Source organism: Anomaloglossus baeobatrachus, chromosome 1 (genome assembly GCF_048569485.1).
Source record: "Anomaloglossus baeobatrachus isolate aAnoBae1 chromosome 1, aAnoBae1.hap1, whole genome shotgun sequence".
In the NCBI taxonomy this organism is placed as follows: domain Eukaryota; kingdom Metazoa; phylum Chordata; class Amphibia; order Anura; family Aromobatidae; genus Anomaloglossus; species Anomaloglossus baeobatrachus.
In genome coordinates this window covers 706,334,124-706,347,895 of record NC_134353.1, presented here as the reverse complement: position 1 = coordinate 706,347,895, position 13,772 = coordinate 706,334,124, and the positions used below count along the sequence as shown (strand labels likewise).

General features: G+C 45.9%; 1 protein-coding gene across 4 annotated transcripts in view; it reads left to right on the top strand.

Moving 5' to 3' along the window:
- TOP3B (DNA topoisomerase III beta) overlaps positions 1 to 13,772 on the top strand; it is a 126,326-nt gene that overhangs the window by 56,694 nt on the left and 55,860 nt on the right. For all 4 annotated transcript variants that reach the window (XM_075341779.1, XM_075341780.1, XM_075341778.1 and 1 more), the window contains 7 exons: positions 1,874 to 1,948; positions 2,047 to 2,243; positions 3,834 to 3,990; positions 4,157 to 4,270; positions 5,223 to 5,313; positions 11,318 to 11,472; positions 12,161 to 12,266. In XM_075341779.1, coding sequence (XP_075197894.1) covers positions 1,874 to 1,948; positions 2,047 to 2,243; positions 3,834 to 3,990; positions 4,157 to 4,270; positions 5,223 to 5,313; positions 11,318 to 11,472; positions 12,161 to 12,266 — 895 coding nt within the window. The remainder of the gene's footprint in view (positions 1 to 1,873; positions 1,949 to 2,046; positions 2,244 to 3,833; positions 3,991 to 4,156; positions 4,271 to 5,222; positions 5,314 to 11,317; positions 11,473 to 12,160; positions 12,267 to 13,772) is intronic.

Genomic DNA, 13,772 nt, shown 5'->3' with positions numbered 1-13,772 from the left:
TGTGGGGACATCATACTGTGTGAGGGAGGGCTGTGAAGACATCATACTGTGTGAGGGAGGGCTGTGAAGACATCATACTGTGTGGGGGAGGGCTGTGAAGACATCATACTGTGTGAGGGAGGGCTGTGAGGACATTATACTGTGTGTGCGCGAGGGCTGTGGGGACATCATACTGTGTGGGGGAGGGCTGTGGGGACATCATACTGTGTGAGGGAGGGCTGTGGGGACATCATACTGTGTGAGGGAGCGCTGTGAGGACATCATACTGTGTGAGGGAGGGCTGTGAGGACATCATACTGTGTGTGGGAGGGCTGTGGGGACATCATACTGTGTGTGGGAGGGCTGAGGGGACCTCATACTGTGTGTGGGAGGGATGTGAGGACATCATACTGTGTGGGGACTGTGGAGACATCATACAGTGTTGCTGTGGGGACGTTATACTGTGTGGGGGAGCTGTTGATCAAGTTACAAGACATGAATAATGGGCACAGTATGATTTACTTTTTTTCTATAAATTTCATATAAATAAATAAAATTTATATTGTTTTGATTAGCTGCTAGTGGTAAGTATACATGACCATAAGCCCTATCGTAAGATTTCTTAGCAGTAGCAGAGAAGTGTACTTACCTCTTCCCAATATTAAGTGATACATGTCATATAAAATAATAGAATTAATATTGGGCAGAATAAAATTCAGCTTTTTGGTTCGGCCCTCCACAACAGTCACAATCTCTCATATGGCCACTCGGGAAAATTAATTGCTCACCTCTGCATTAAATTAATACCATCCAAACCTGCCAATATCGATGAGTTCAGCTGACAGTCTGATGTGAATGTGGACCACAACATATGATTGGGAAGTTAAAGGGGTGGTCCCACAAACAAAGTACATTTTAATTAAGAAATCTTGCAATAAAAATTAAGTTCCACAACTGGATGTGTAAAAAAAATATTGTGGGTGAGTGCTCCTGTGTATGGGGGAGTCAGGCAAGATCATCGTTCAGCTGACAGCTAGCTAACGTCTATGGGGGACTTAAGAAATAATGTTTGGTTGCAGAGATTGTCTTTATATACTTAGGGGCACTTTGCACACTACGACATTGCAGGTGCGATGTCGGAGGGGTCATGTCGAAAGTGACGCACTTCCGGCGTCGCACTCGACATCATAGTGTGTAAATCCTAGATGATACGATTAACGAGCGCAAAATCGTCGTAATCGTATCATCGGTGTAGTCTCTGGGAATTCCATAATTACGCGACTGCGACAGGTACGATGTTGTTCCTCGTTCCTGTGGCAGGACACATCGCTGTCTGTGAAGCCGCAGGAGCGAGGAACATCTACCTGCGTCCTGCAGATCACGCCGGCTATGCGGAAGGAAGGAGGTGGGCGGGATGTTTACGTCCCGCTCATCTCCGCCCCTCCGCTTCTATTGGCCGCCTGCCGTGTGACGTCTCTATGACGCCGCACGACCCGCCCCCTTAATAAGGAGGCGGGTCGCCGGCCAGATCGACGTCGCAAGGCAGGTGAGTCCATGTGAAGCTGCCTTAGCGATAATGTTCGCTACGGCTGCTATCACAAGAGATCGCTGCTGCGACGGGGGCGGGGGACTATCGTGCTCGGCATCGCAAGCATCGGCTTGCGATGTCGTTGTGTGCAAAGTGCCCCTAAGACAATAATGACCATGTCGATCAATTGTTTAAATGGTTCTTTTCAAAGCGGTGCTACAAAGTGACTATAGTACTTGGTGGAAGGAAAAAAAAGATTTATTTTTTAGGGTAGACACTACCTTTTTATATATCATCAGTTCCTTATGCAAGTCCTGTATGTGTAAAATACTATACATTAATAAATATCGTTCCCTCATTACTCAGGTGGAAGGACGTGGATGTGACTATGTAGTCTTGTGGCTGGATTGTGACAAGGAGGGAGAGAACATCTGCTTTGAGGTATTTTTATGACATTTAATCTTTCCAGTTTTGCTTGTTTTTGTGTGTGTGTTTCTTTCGTCAGACACTATATTTTTTTGCCCTTTGATATTCTTCAGGTCCTGGATGCAGTACTCCCAGGGATGAATAAAGCACATGGAGTAGAGCGTACTATATACCGTGCCAAGTTCAGCTCCATCACAGATACCGATATCATGAATGCTATGAACAGTCTGGGAGAACCCAACAAGAACGAAGCCCTTTCTGTGGATGCTAGACAGGAGCTGGACCTCCGGATTGGCTGTGCCTTCACAAGGTCCCTTCATTTTCTTTCATGATTTGTCTGATTTTTTTATTTTAGGTCTGTATACAGAGCAAACTGATAGCGGTCTACTTCAGTAGGAACTATTAATTGTTATTATGACAAGATTTTATAAATGCTTTTCCTTTAACCCCTTACTGACATGGCGTACAATTACACCATATGCCGGCTCCTTGACTTTGATGCAGGCTCACAAGCTGAGACTGTATCTTTCCCAGCAGATATGATATTCAGCTATCGAAGAAGAAAAATCGGCACATCCAAAATTTAAAAACTCTTCTTACTTTATTTCCACATAAAATTCATCCAGAAAAATAAGACCCTGACTCGTTTCCGACGCAAAAGAGCGTCCTTAATCATAGGATGATCAGCCTATGATTAAGGACGCTCTTTTGCGTCGGAAACGCTTTAGGGTCTTATTGTTCTGGATGGGCTTTTAATTTTATGTGGGGATAAAGTAAGAAGAGTTTTTATATTTTGGATGTGCTGATTTTTCTTCCTTGCATTATAGTCCATCTGACGGACTTTCAATCGCAGCACTCCATGGATGGATGATGACCCACATTGTTAGGCGTGTCCAGCTTTCCTCTACCTCCTGCTTTGAAATTCAGCTATCATCTGCCTCTGCAAGTCGCATGTGGAGCTTCACCCGTGGCTTTTAACCTGTTAAATACCACTGTCAATCTCTTGACAGCGGCATTTACAGCACTCCGGCCCATGGTGCAGTGGGTGTGCTTATAACGCCCGTGCCTATTATGTCGGTACTTCTGTGAAAGCCAGCCTGTAGCTGGCATTCGTAGGAGACCCTAATTTTTACTGTATAAAGCAGTGCTGTAGTTAAATCCCCCCTTTTCTCCCTCTTTAAAAATAAAGGAATAAATTAAAAATACACATATCTGGTATTGCTATGTCCATAAAAGTCCAGTCTGTAAAAATATAAAATTAATCTACCCGATCAGTAAATGGTGTAATAACAAAAAATATAAAAATGGCAGAATTAATTTTTTTAGGCAGCTATATATACCCCAAAATGGTATGGGTCGCAAAAAAAACAAGCCCTCGCACAGCCTCAGTTCCCAAAAATTGAAGATGTTCCAGGTTTCAGAAATAGCAACATACGACAAAACTTTTTATTTATTGTTTTTAACAAACTCTGATATTTTTTCATTAATCAAATAAAAAACTATGCATGTTTAGTTTCACCATATTTGTAATGACCTGGAAAATCATATGGTTGAATAATATTTACTGTTTAGTGAATAATGTAAATAAATAAATAAATTTAAAAAAAAAAAAACGATTGTGGAATTACGTTTTTTTGCCAATTTAACCGCACTAGGATTTTTTTTTTTTGCTTTCCAATACATCATATGATACAATGAATGGTACCACTCAAAAGTATAATTTTTTTTCCTGCAAAAAAAAAAAACAAGTAGTCCTCATATAGCTATGTGGATGGAAAAATAATATAAGTTATAGCTCTTGGAAGAAGGAGAGGGAAAAGCAAAAACGTAAAATAGCCATATTGGGAAGGGGCTAGCTGGTTCATTTTCACCTCATATTATTCATCTTAATTTCATACAGGTTTCAAACGAAATATTTCCAAGGCAAATATGGCAACCTCGATAGTTCCCTAATATCTTTTGGCCCCTGCCAAACCCCCACATTAGGATTCTGTGTGGAGAGACATGACAAGATCCAGTCTTTCAAGCCTGAAACTTACTGGGTCCTTCAAGTAAAGGTGAAATGATATTACTATATCTATTATAGTGACTATAGTGGAGTCTGGGATGTAACTTTTAAGTGTTTTATTTGCTCATTACCACGTCAGAGGGTGGAGTGAAAGCCTAATGGATGGATATTTAGAACTCAATGTTATGCTGTGTTCTTTTCTTACTGTAATACAGGTGAGTCGTAGTGAAGAACATCCTCTTACTTTGGACTGGGATCGTGTTCGAGTCTTTGACAGGGAAATTGCACAGATGTTCTTAAACCTTACAAAGACAAGCAGGGAGGCTAAGGTAACAATGCATTACTTCTCAAGTATATAGACTTTGATGCGAGCAGCGCACATGCTGCTACTCACCTCCGAATATGGTAGAGTGGCACTGCAACAACCCTTTAAAGGGAACCTGTCAGATGCAATATGCACTCAGAACCACGGACAGTTCTGGGTGTATATTGCTAATCCCTGCCTAACTGTCCCTGTATACAGTAACATAGATAACGAGATCTTTAGAAAAAGTATTTCTAAAGATCTTTTATCTTATGCTAATGAGCGCGGGGACTAGTCCAAAGGGCATTTCTCCTTTTAGCTAATCGGCCCACATAGCATTCTAGCACGCCCCTGTTTGCGTACTAATATGCTAATGAATATGCAGCGATGCGCACATACCTCACTCTTCAAGGTGGCCAGCGGAGGATGGATGTTCTCTGCGCATGATCCATAGTACTCGAGGCTTCCAAGAAACAATATGCACCTAGAACTGCTCGTGGATCTGGGTGCATATTGGACCTGACAGTTTCCCTTTAATGAGGTTGTCCACTATTTTAAAACTGATGGCCTATACTTAGGATAGGTCATCAGTGTCTGATCGCTGGGCGCATGACATGTTGCTCGCCCGCCGATCAGCCGGTGTTTTGCAGCTGCCTCAACCATGCAATTACGGACCTGCACAGCTCCGTCTACTGTATAGTTGCAACAGCCGGGTTATGCACATCCGCCCCTATTAAAAACAATAGTAGGTGGATGTGCAGTACCTGGCTGCAGCCACTATTCCATCGATGGAGCTGCGCAGCTCCATGATTGTGGAGTTCTGGCCGGTACCAGGAATAGCTGATTGGCGGGGCTGTCGGTTGTCTCACCCCCACTGATCAGGCATTGATGATAGGCCATCAGTGTCAAAGTAATGGACAACCTCTATAAGTTAATAAAGATAGTATTTTTTGAAACTTTTTTATATTTTCTTGCAGGTAGAATCTGTCAGCAAAAAGGAGAAAGCAAAGCAGAGACCTCAGGCATTAAACACAGTGGAAATGTTGCGAGTGGCCAGTTCAGCTTTGGGTACGTTACATATGTTCACATATTAAGTATGTAATGTGTTTTTGTCCCCTTTTATCCTGGGTAGTTTTGTCACAAAGCCTGAAAGATCTCGTAGTACCAGAAAAGTGAATGAGATTCCTGAAATGTCATGCACAGGTTGCTTTCAGATCTACAGCGTGTCAATTCTTTCAGCGTTTCTCCAGTGTTTTTCACCTATTTTAATGAATGTAGAAAAAATGCCGCAAAAACTGATGAAAAAACTGCGTATTTCATATACATATACATATATTCATATACATATATTCATATTATGCTGTATTTCCCTACTAACACTTGGGCAATATTCCAATGTTTTGTTTTCTCTGACGTCTCATTGGGGGACACAGGACCATGGGTGTTATTCTGCTTATCCATAGGAGGACACTAAGTAGATGTTAGCTCCTCCCCTGCAGTATACACCCCCTGGCCCAGCCAGGCTACTTCAGTTTTAGCTTAGTGTCTATAGGAGGCACATCTCTGCAGACTACTGCAGCAAAAGTTTTTTGTTTTTAGAGGGCGACTGTTCCTTCGGGGACCGATTTCCCAAAACCATCAACAGGCGGGAACGCGGAGTGTCGCCTCCCCGTACCCCCTCCTGCGACGTTGGATCCTGGGCTGTTACTCACTGGACGACAGGTCTCATGGCACTGATTTTCCAGAGCCCAGAGCAGATGAAAACTTCCTCAGTCCCTCTTGCAGGCTCTGAGTTGATACATGCTCCGCACCAGCGTGACCAGGCATCAGACTGCCATCCCCACAGGAGCTGAGGTGAGATCCTTCTGATTTTTCCAGAGCAGATGAAAAACTTCCTCAGTCCCTCTGGCAGGGTCTGAGTTGATACACACTCTGTGACTGGGCACAGCAGACAGGAATTGGAGCAAAGGTCACACTGACTGGATGCACATGGGCTAATTGCAGACTCCTGCAAAGCATTCCACCTGTGGCGGGGGGAGGGGGAGAGCCCCCAGGACTCAGTGCAGCCGCAGCTGCGATACACAAGTTTTTTTCTGTCCACCATTGTTGTGCAGGGCTGGAGGGGGGAAGGGGAGTCCCTTCCCACCATTTTTTTTTTATTATATTTGCTCATGCCTTCTTGTCAGAGCTAAGCCCCGTCCCCTCCGACACTCGATAAGCCACGCCCCCTCACGAAAGCGCGCGTAACCCTCCTCACACAGGATCTGCAGAGCATTGGTCTCTCGTTGTGATCAGAGCCTGTGGGCATCTCTCAGAGCTGGCTTCCTCCTTCCCACAGGAACTGTGACACAGGAGGAGGGGGGGAAGGGCCATCAGTGTTCTGGGTGAGTTATATCCTCACTTGCACATTAGCTGTGCAGAGCATTGCTCCCTCATTACAATCAGAGTTTGTGGCTCATCAGCCAGAGGCTGCAGTCACATGTTTTATGCCCTGCACAACTACAGCAACAACTATAAGACTTTTAATGCATCCTGCCACGCTGAGCTACTAGGTGATGATAGCACCTCTTCCTTCTGTGAGTCCGGTGCCCCTGTAGCTCCAACCCCACCCCCCCCCCCCCCCCCGCCACCACCGCAGCAACCGCTGCCAGCCCAGAGCCTACGGCTCCCAGTCCCCCGGAATGGGCACAGTTCCCAGAACCTGGTGCTGGCTATGCAACATCGTCCTCACACCCCTCGGGGCCCCTGGACGGAACGCAGCCTGATGATACCTCTATAGAGGGTCCTTCTGATAAGAATCAGCCCTCTGCTTCACCGGTTGCAGATCAGAAAAAGGGCATGACCCCCATGGTTCTCCCTCTGGGGTACACAGATGGGGTTCTCCCATGTGTTCCGCGGTCTCTAAGGAGCCGGAGGAAGGGGAATGATGTTTGTACCGGGATGATTCCTTGGATTCAACCTCCCCGAGCGATCAAGCTGTGATGGACTCCCTTATTGCAGCAATCAACCAAAACTCTGCATGTGGAAGATCTCCCATCCACTACTACTGACCATGCGGTCTCCTTTAAAAGGGTGAAGAAACCTCAAAAAAAAAAAAAGAGTACCTCATGCAGGCCTCCCTCGACGCTGCTACCTGTGCAGTTATTGCCGCCTCAAATACCATAGCCATCTGTAAGGCCCTCTGGTTCCGATAATAGAGAGCGGACTCGGTCTCTAAGAAGCCGTCACCTCCCTGGGCATGTTCCTGGACACCCTTCGGGGTTTGATATTTCTCCCACAAGACAAGGCGACCGCTCTACAACAAGCGGTACAGTGCCTTCTACATACTCCTCTCACTCCATACGATTCAGTATGAGAGTGCTAGGTAGGATATCAGCGGCTATAGAGTCAGTGCTGCTCGCTTAACCACACCACCACCCACTGCAGCTTGCGCTTCTAGCTGCCTGGGACAAGAGCCACTTTTCCTTGGACGAACTTTTCACCTGACACCTTCAGTCAGGTAGGCGCTTTGCTGGTGGCTTCAGTCCTCTTCCATATCGAGAGGGAGTTTTTCTCCCCCAAGTGGACTGGCTCATCCTGACTATGGACGCAAGCCTCTTAGTCTGCGGAGCAGCGCACTGGCTCCACACTGCTTGGGGACGCCCCAGGTGTCTTCCCTTCCCAGAAATCATCCTGAAAATCAGCATGATCTTTCTCGCGCTCAGGTCATTCCCCCCCCTTCTGCTAGCAGGTCGTTTGATTCAGGTCCAATTGGACAATGCAACAGCTGTGGCCTAGATCAATATGCAGGGAAGTACCAGCAGCAAGACAACTTATCTCAAGGTCCTTAGGATCCTCACCTGGGCTGAATCGACGGGGGTCTGTGTTTTCAGCGTTACACATACCGGGAGTAGAGAACTGGGCGGTGGACCTTCTAAGCCGCCAAGGCCTGGATGCCAGAGAGTGGTTTCTCCACCCAGAAGTGTTTCCACACATCTGCACTCGCTGGGGTACACCAGACGTGGATCTAATGGCCTCAAGGTTGAACGCAAAGGTACCCGCGTTCTTAGCCAGGTCACGTGATCCACAGTCCATCGGCGCGGATGCTCTAGTCTCCTGAAGTCGCTTCCGTCTAGCTTACATGTTTTTCGCCTCTGCCCTTGCTGCCGCGAGTAATCAGGAAGATCAAGGCAGAAGGAGTCCCGGTGATACTAATAGCACCGGACTAGCCCAGGTGCGCCTGGTATGCCGAATTAGTCCCAGAACCAGACCTGCTGACCCAAGGGCCCATTTCCCATCAGAACTCCAGAGCCCTGAAGCTGACGGCCTGGCCAGTGAGACCTGGACTTTAACAAGAGCAAGATTCTCTCCCGTAGTCATCTCCACCATGTACAGTGCCCGAAAGCCGGCCTTCATCCCGTTTTTACCACCGTACGTGAAAAACTTTCCTTTACCAGTGCAGGGAATCTAATGTCCAACCTATGCCTCTGGCGATCCCCAGAATTCTTGATTTTATTTTTGCAGTCAGGTTGCAAAAGGGGTTGGCCCTCAGCTCCCTTAAGGGGCAGGTTTCATCTCCCTCAATATTCTATCTATACCGCCTAGCTTGTAATCCGCAAGTCTAGACTTTCCACAAGGGCGTTTCCCATCTAGTTCGGACGGTATCCAGAGGTCCCCCTTTGAGCCTCTTAAGGAATCTTCTCTTGCTCTTCTCTCCTGGAAGGTAACATTCTTAGTGGCGATTACGTCCATCAGACACGTTTCGGAACTGGCAGCACTCTCTTGCCGCGAATCCTTTCTGATTTTTCATCAGGACAAGGTGGTTCTACGCCCCCTTCCAGATTTTCTTCCGAAGGTTACTTCCCCGTTTCATATGAACGAGGACATTGTTCTGCCTTCCTTTTGTCCACCTAGTCCATAGGGTGGAAAGGTTCCTATATTCACTAGACCTTGTGAGGGCTCTCAGATATTACGTACCCAGGACAGCCCCTTTAGGAACTTGGACTCCTTGTTCGTCATTCCTGAAAGGCCTAAGAAAGGAGAGGCAGCTTCATAGGCAACGCTGGCTCACTGGATTCGCTCTGCGATCCAGGAGGTCTACCACTTGAAACTCAAGGCCATTCCTAGTGGGCTACGGGCTCATTCCACGTGACCAGTTGGCGCTTCGTGGGTCATTCGGCATCAGGCTTCAGTGGAACAGGTGTGTAAGGCTGCGACCTGGTCTAGCCTACATACGTTTTCAAAGCATTACGAAGTCCATACCCAGGTTTCAGCTGAGGCAAATCTGGGTAGGACAATTCTGCAAACGGCAGTAGAGCACCTTCTCTCAGTAGGTGCTCCAGGCTGTCTGGGACTGGTTCCTAGTCCTTGGGTTGCATTGTCTTGTTTTTATTTTTCCCACCCATGGACTGCTTTAGGACGTCCCATGGTCCTGTGTCCCCCCAATGAGGCGTCAGAGAAAAACGGATTTTTGTGTACTCACCGTAAAATCGTTTTCTCTTAGCCATCATTGGGGGACACAGCACCCACCCTGTTGCCCTGTTGGGCCTTGGTTCTCTCAGTACCTTATTTGGTTATGACTCTTTTTTTTCTCATGTTCCTCTGTTGAGAAGTTTTTACTGGCTTTTTCTCCTACTGCTTGTGTACTAAAACTGAGCTTGCCTGGCACGGCCAGGGGGTGTATACTGCAGAGGAGGAGCTATGCTTTTGCATCTACTTAGTGTCCTCCTATGTATAGGCAGCATAACACCCATGGTCCTGTGTCCCCCAATGATGGCTAAGGCTAAGTTCACACTTCCGTTGTTTTCAATCCGTCAGGTCCGTCAGCAACGGATCAGTTGTTTTTTAGATGCCAACTGATGCAACTGATGTGTTTTTCACAGGATTCCTTTCACAGGAATCCTGTGAAAAAACGGATCAGTTGCGTCCGTTACATCCGCTGTGCGTCCGTTTTTTGACAGATCAGTCATGATCCATTTGTGTTTGGGACAGCCCAGTGGGCGTGCCAAACATGCTGGGCATGCTCAGTAGAGCATGACGGAATCCAGCTCTGGATTCTGTCGTAAGACGGATTACGACGGAATCCAGCACCATAGACATACATTGCAAGTGTGACAGATGGCGACGGATCCCTGCGTGGTGCGTTGTTTTCGACGACCCGAAAAACGTTACATTCTGCGTTGCTCCCCGCCCGGCGGTCAGTCAAAAAACGACGGACCACGACGCAGCGGACGCAACGCAGGGTCATCAGTCGCAATCCGCCACTAATAGAAGTCTATGGGACACAACGGAATCCGCTAAACGGATTCCGTTGTTTACCATAGCGGCGGATTTCGACTGATACATTTTAGTGGAAATGTAAACTTAGCCTAAGAGAAAACGATTTTACGGTGAGTACACAAAAATCCGTTTTTTGTAGTAGTTTGGTTCAGATTTTTGTAAGCAAATTAAGCTGCGTTTTACAGTAGCAGAAAAAGCTATGAGATTTCAGAAATTACATGCATACACTTTTTGTGTTGTTTTTTTCCTGAGAGAATTGGAAAGCTGCAATGTATCTGAAACCTGCAGCCTGTCAATTCTTTCAGCGTTTTTGCATCATTTTTTCACCCATAGTAAGCAATGATAAAGGAGAAAAAAAAATTAACAAAAAAAACCACTGCAAATAATGCAACGGTGTTTTTCACTGCATTTTTGGTAAATAAAAAGTAACTTTATTAAACATGTACTGTAGACAAAGCACACATGTAATCCAGACTCGAAAAATGCTGCAAAAATTATTGAAAAACGGGTGTTTTGAATGCAGTGTTTTAATAAGAGAAAATTTTGCCTGCAGAAAGCAATTCCACAAAAACGCTGCATTTGAACAGTGCCTTAAGTATTTTTTAGGACAAGAAATAGGTCATGCATTGGAAATTGGGCATTTAATACTTCAGATGGCTAAACTATTACTGTGCTCGTGGGATAAAAGACAGGAGAGATGAGGTTTTTTTTGTTGCTGAAGTTGCTTCTGGATACAGAAGTTTGTGTTGTTTTTAAAGATTTATATGATAATTATCTTCTCAATGGGATATCTAATAGTCTAATGTTATTTCAGGTATGGGTCCTCAACATACAATGCAGATTGCAGAGCGATTATATACCCAAGGCTATATCAGCTATCCTCGTACAGAGACCACACACTATCCTGAGAACTTTGATCTGAAGGGGACCCTGAGGCAGCAAGCTAACAATCCATTTTGGGGCGATACGGTGAGTAAAACAAAGAGTAATAGCTTTTCTGAATGTTTTAGGCACTATTCACATTGTTTTCTGTGTTCAAAGCCCGTTATTGGATTAGATCTCAATGATTGATGCATGATACTAGCATGAACAATACTAAGCATCCGCTGGAGTGGTGTAAAGCGCTTCTTCATTCTCGGGATGAGATGACAGGCATGTCACCATCTTGACAGTCTGAAAGACAAATCTCGGCCAAGCTCCTTAGTTTAAAGACATCTTAAAGCTACAGAATGCAGTACTATGCCATATAATTGTGTGCGCTCAACTTTGTGGCGATTATGTGGACGCCCGCTTCTATTTCACCATGATTGTTTATTTCTACATACAGTAATATCTATTAGGCAAGTCCACAAACAATGTCAGATGAATTGATGTAAAAACTAGTCATTCTTATCGTTCCGATAATCAGTTATTCATTGTCAAGGCGGGATGAATCCGTTTCCTCTAAGGAAAGTTATCCTAGAATATCTAAGGCTTTTATAGAAGGAAAGGGAGAATCAGGACAAGATTTATCCAGCTGCCATCATAATTCCTTGGTATATAAATTTGGGTTTACCAACGTTGAACATGCACTTTATAGGCACATAGATTGAAATTCATGGCACCTTCCATTGATAAAGGATTTTATATTGACTATTCATTATTCTAACATTTGTAGGTAAAGGCTTTGCTTGCTGAAAATATTAATCGCCCCAAAAAAGGAACAGATGCTGGAGATCATCCCCCTATTACACCAATGCGTTCAGCAACAGAGGCGGAACTTGGTAAATACTTGTGTCTAAAATAGATAAGGACGTTTTATTTTTCTAATGTATTAAAACCTGTTATGGTATGTCCATCTTTTGAAATACATTTTTTCTTATAACCCAAGTGGGTAATGATCAATATGTTTCAATAGCAATAGTTTACAGTAATCTCTCAAGTGCTGTTATTTAAAGGGTTATCGCACCCCCCAAATAAGTTACCCTCTATCCACTGGATAGGAGACAACTTGCTGAGCTGCATCCCTGTCCTGAATGGATCAGTGGTAAACATTTGTGGGCTCTGCACCATTATTTGTCTATGGGACTGTCAAGTTCATTGCTCGGCTAGTCCCATGGACAGTCAATGGAACATAGGTTGGGCATATACATCGTCATTCCATTCAGGAGTTTGGTGTTGAGCCGATTTCTCAGGGATCTAAAGCCCTGATCTTGAGATTGCTGGGGTCGACGCGGTCCGATCCCCAGTGATCAGCAAGTTTTGGATAGGGGATAATGTGTGTTTTTTGAGGAGGACCCTTTAACACTATGGCTGTACAAGGGGATCTGTAGCCATGCTAAAGAATTACCGGATTTTGACTTCTGTAAAGATATTTTTTCATCGTTCCTTATGGGAGACCCAGACCATGGGTGTATAGCTTCTGCCTCCGGAGGACACACAAAGTACTACACTAAAAAGTGTAGCTCCTCCCTCCTAGCATATACACCCCCTGGATAACCAAATATAGCCAGTTCAATGCTTTGTGTTCAGGAGGCACTGATCCACACATGCATTCTCATCTGATTTTGATTTTTGGAAAGTTTTTGAAGAAAAGCGGGTCCAAGCATGGACTCCCGGCATGTCCCTTCTCACCCCACTGTGTCGGCGGTGCTGTTAAGGTTGATTTCAGGGCTGGAGCCCTTCATGCCGCGCTCCTTCACCATCCCCTCGGGCTCTGGCTTGAAGTGGGAGCCTGCACGGTTTTCACTGCCTTGCAGGAGACCGGTCTCCATCCGCAGCCCCTTTTGGATCCTGCCGGACGGAGCACTCATCCCTCAGGGACCTGGCCCTGCGTCTCACAAGCTAAGTATCTGAGACGTGGTTATCAGGGGGTCCCTTGTACTTTATTGTTGGGGAGAGTGTGCTGTGTAACTATGCTGACTTTCCGGCCGGTTCTCTGGTTTTCACCGGAGAACCGCGCCGATGGTGCTTGCGCGCCGGCCGCATTGTTAAATTTAGGCCCCGGCTTCGTTTTAGGCCTACTTTCGTTTTCACTGCCCCTGCATGCCAATCATGCAGAGGGACAGTGCGGCTCCGCCCACCGGCTGTTCAGCACAGGGAAGGGACACTCCTCTCTGAGGAAAGATTCCCTCCCCTGTATACCTCCTTTGCCCTCCGGATCCCGCTCTTTGAGATAGGCCCCGCCCCCTCTCCTCGCTCCAGCGCCATTTTATCAGCGTTCTCACACTGATTGGAGCTGCCTGCAGCATCTCTCTGGGGGTCCGGTCTGTGGGATCTGGAGGGCACAC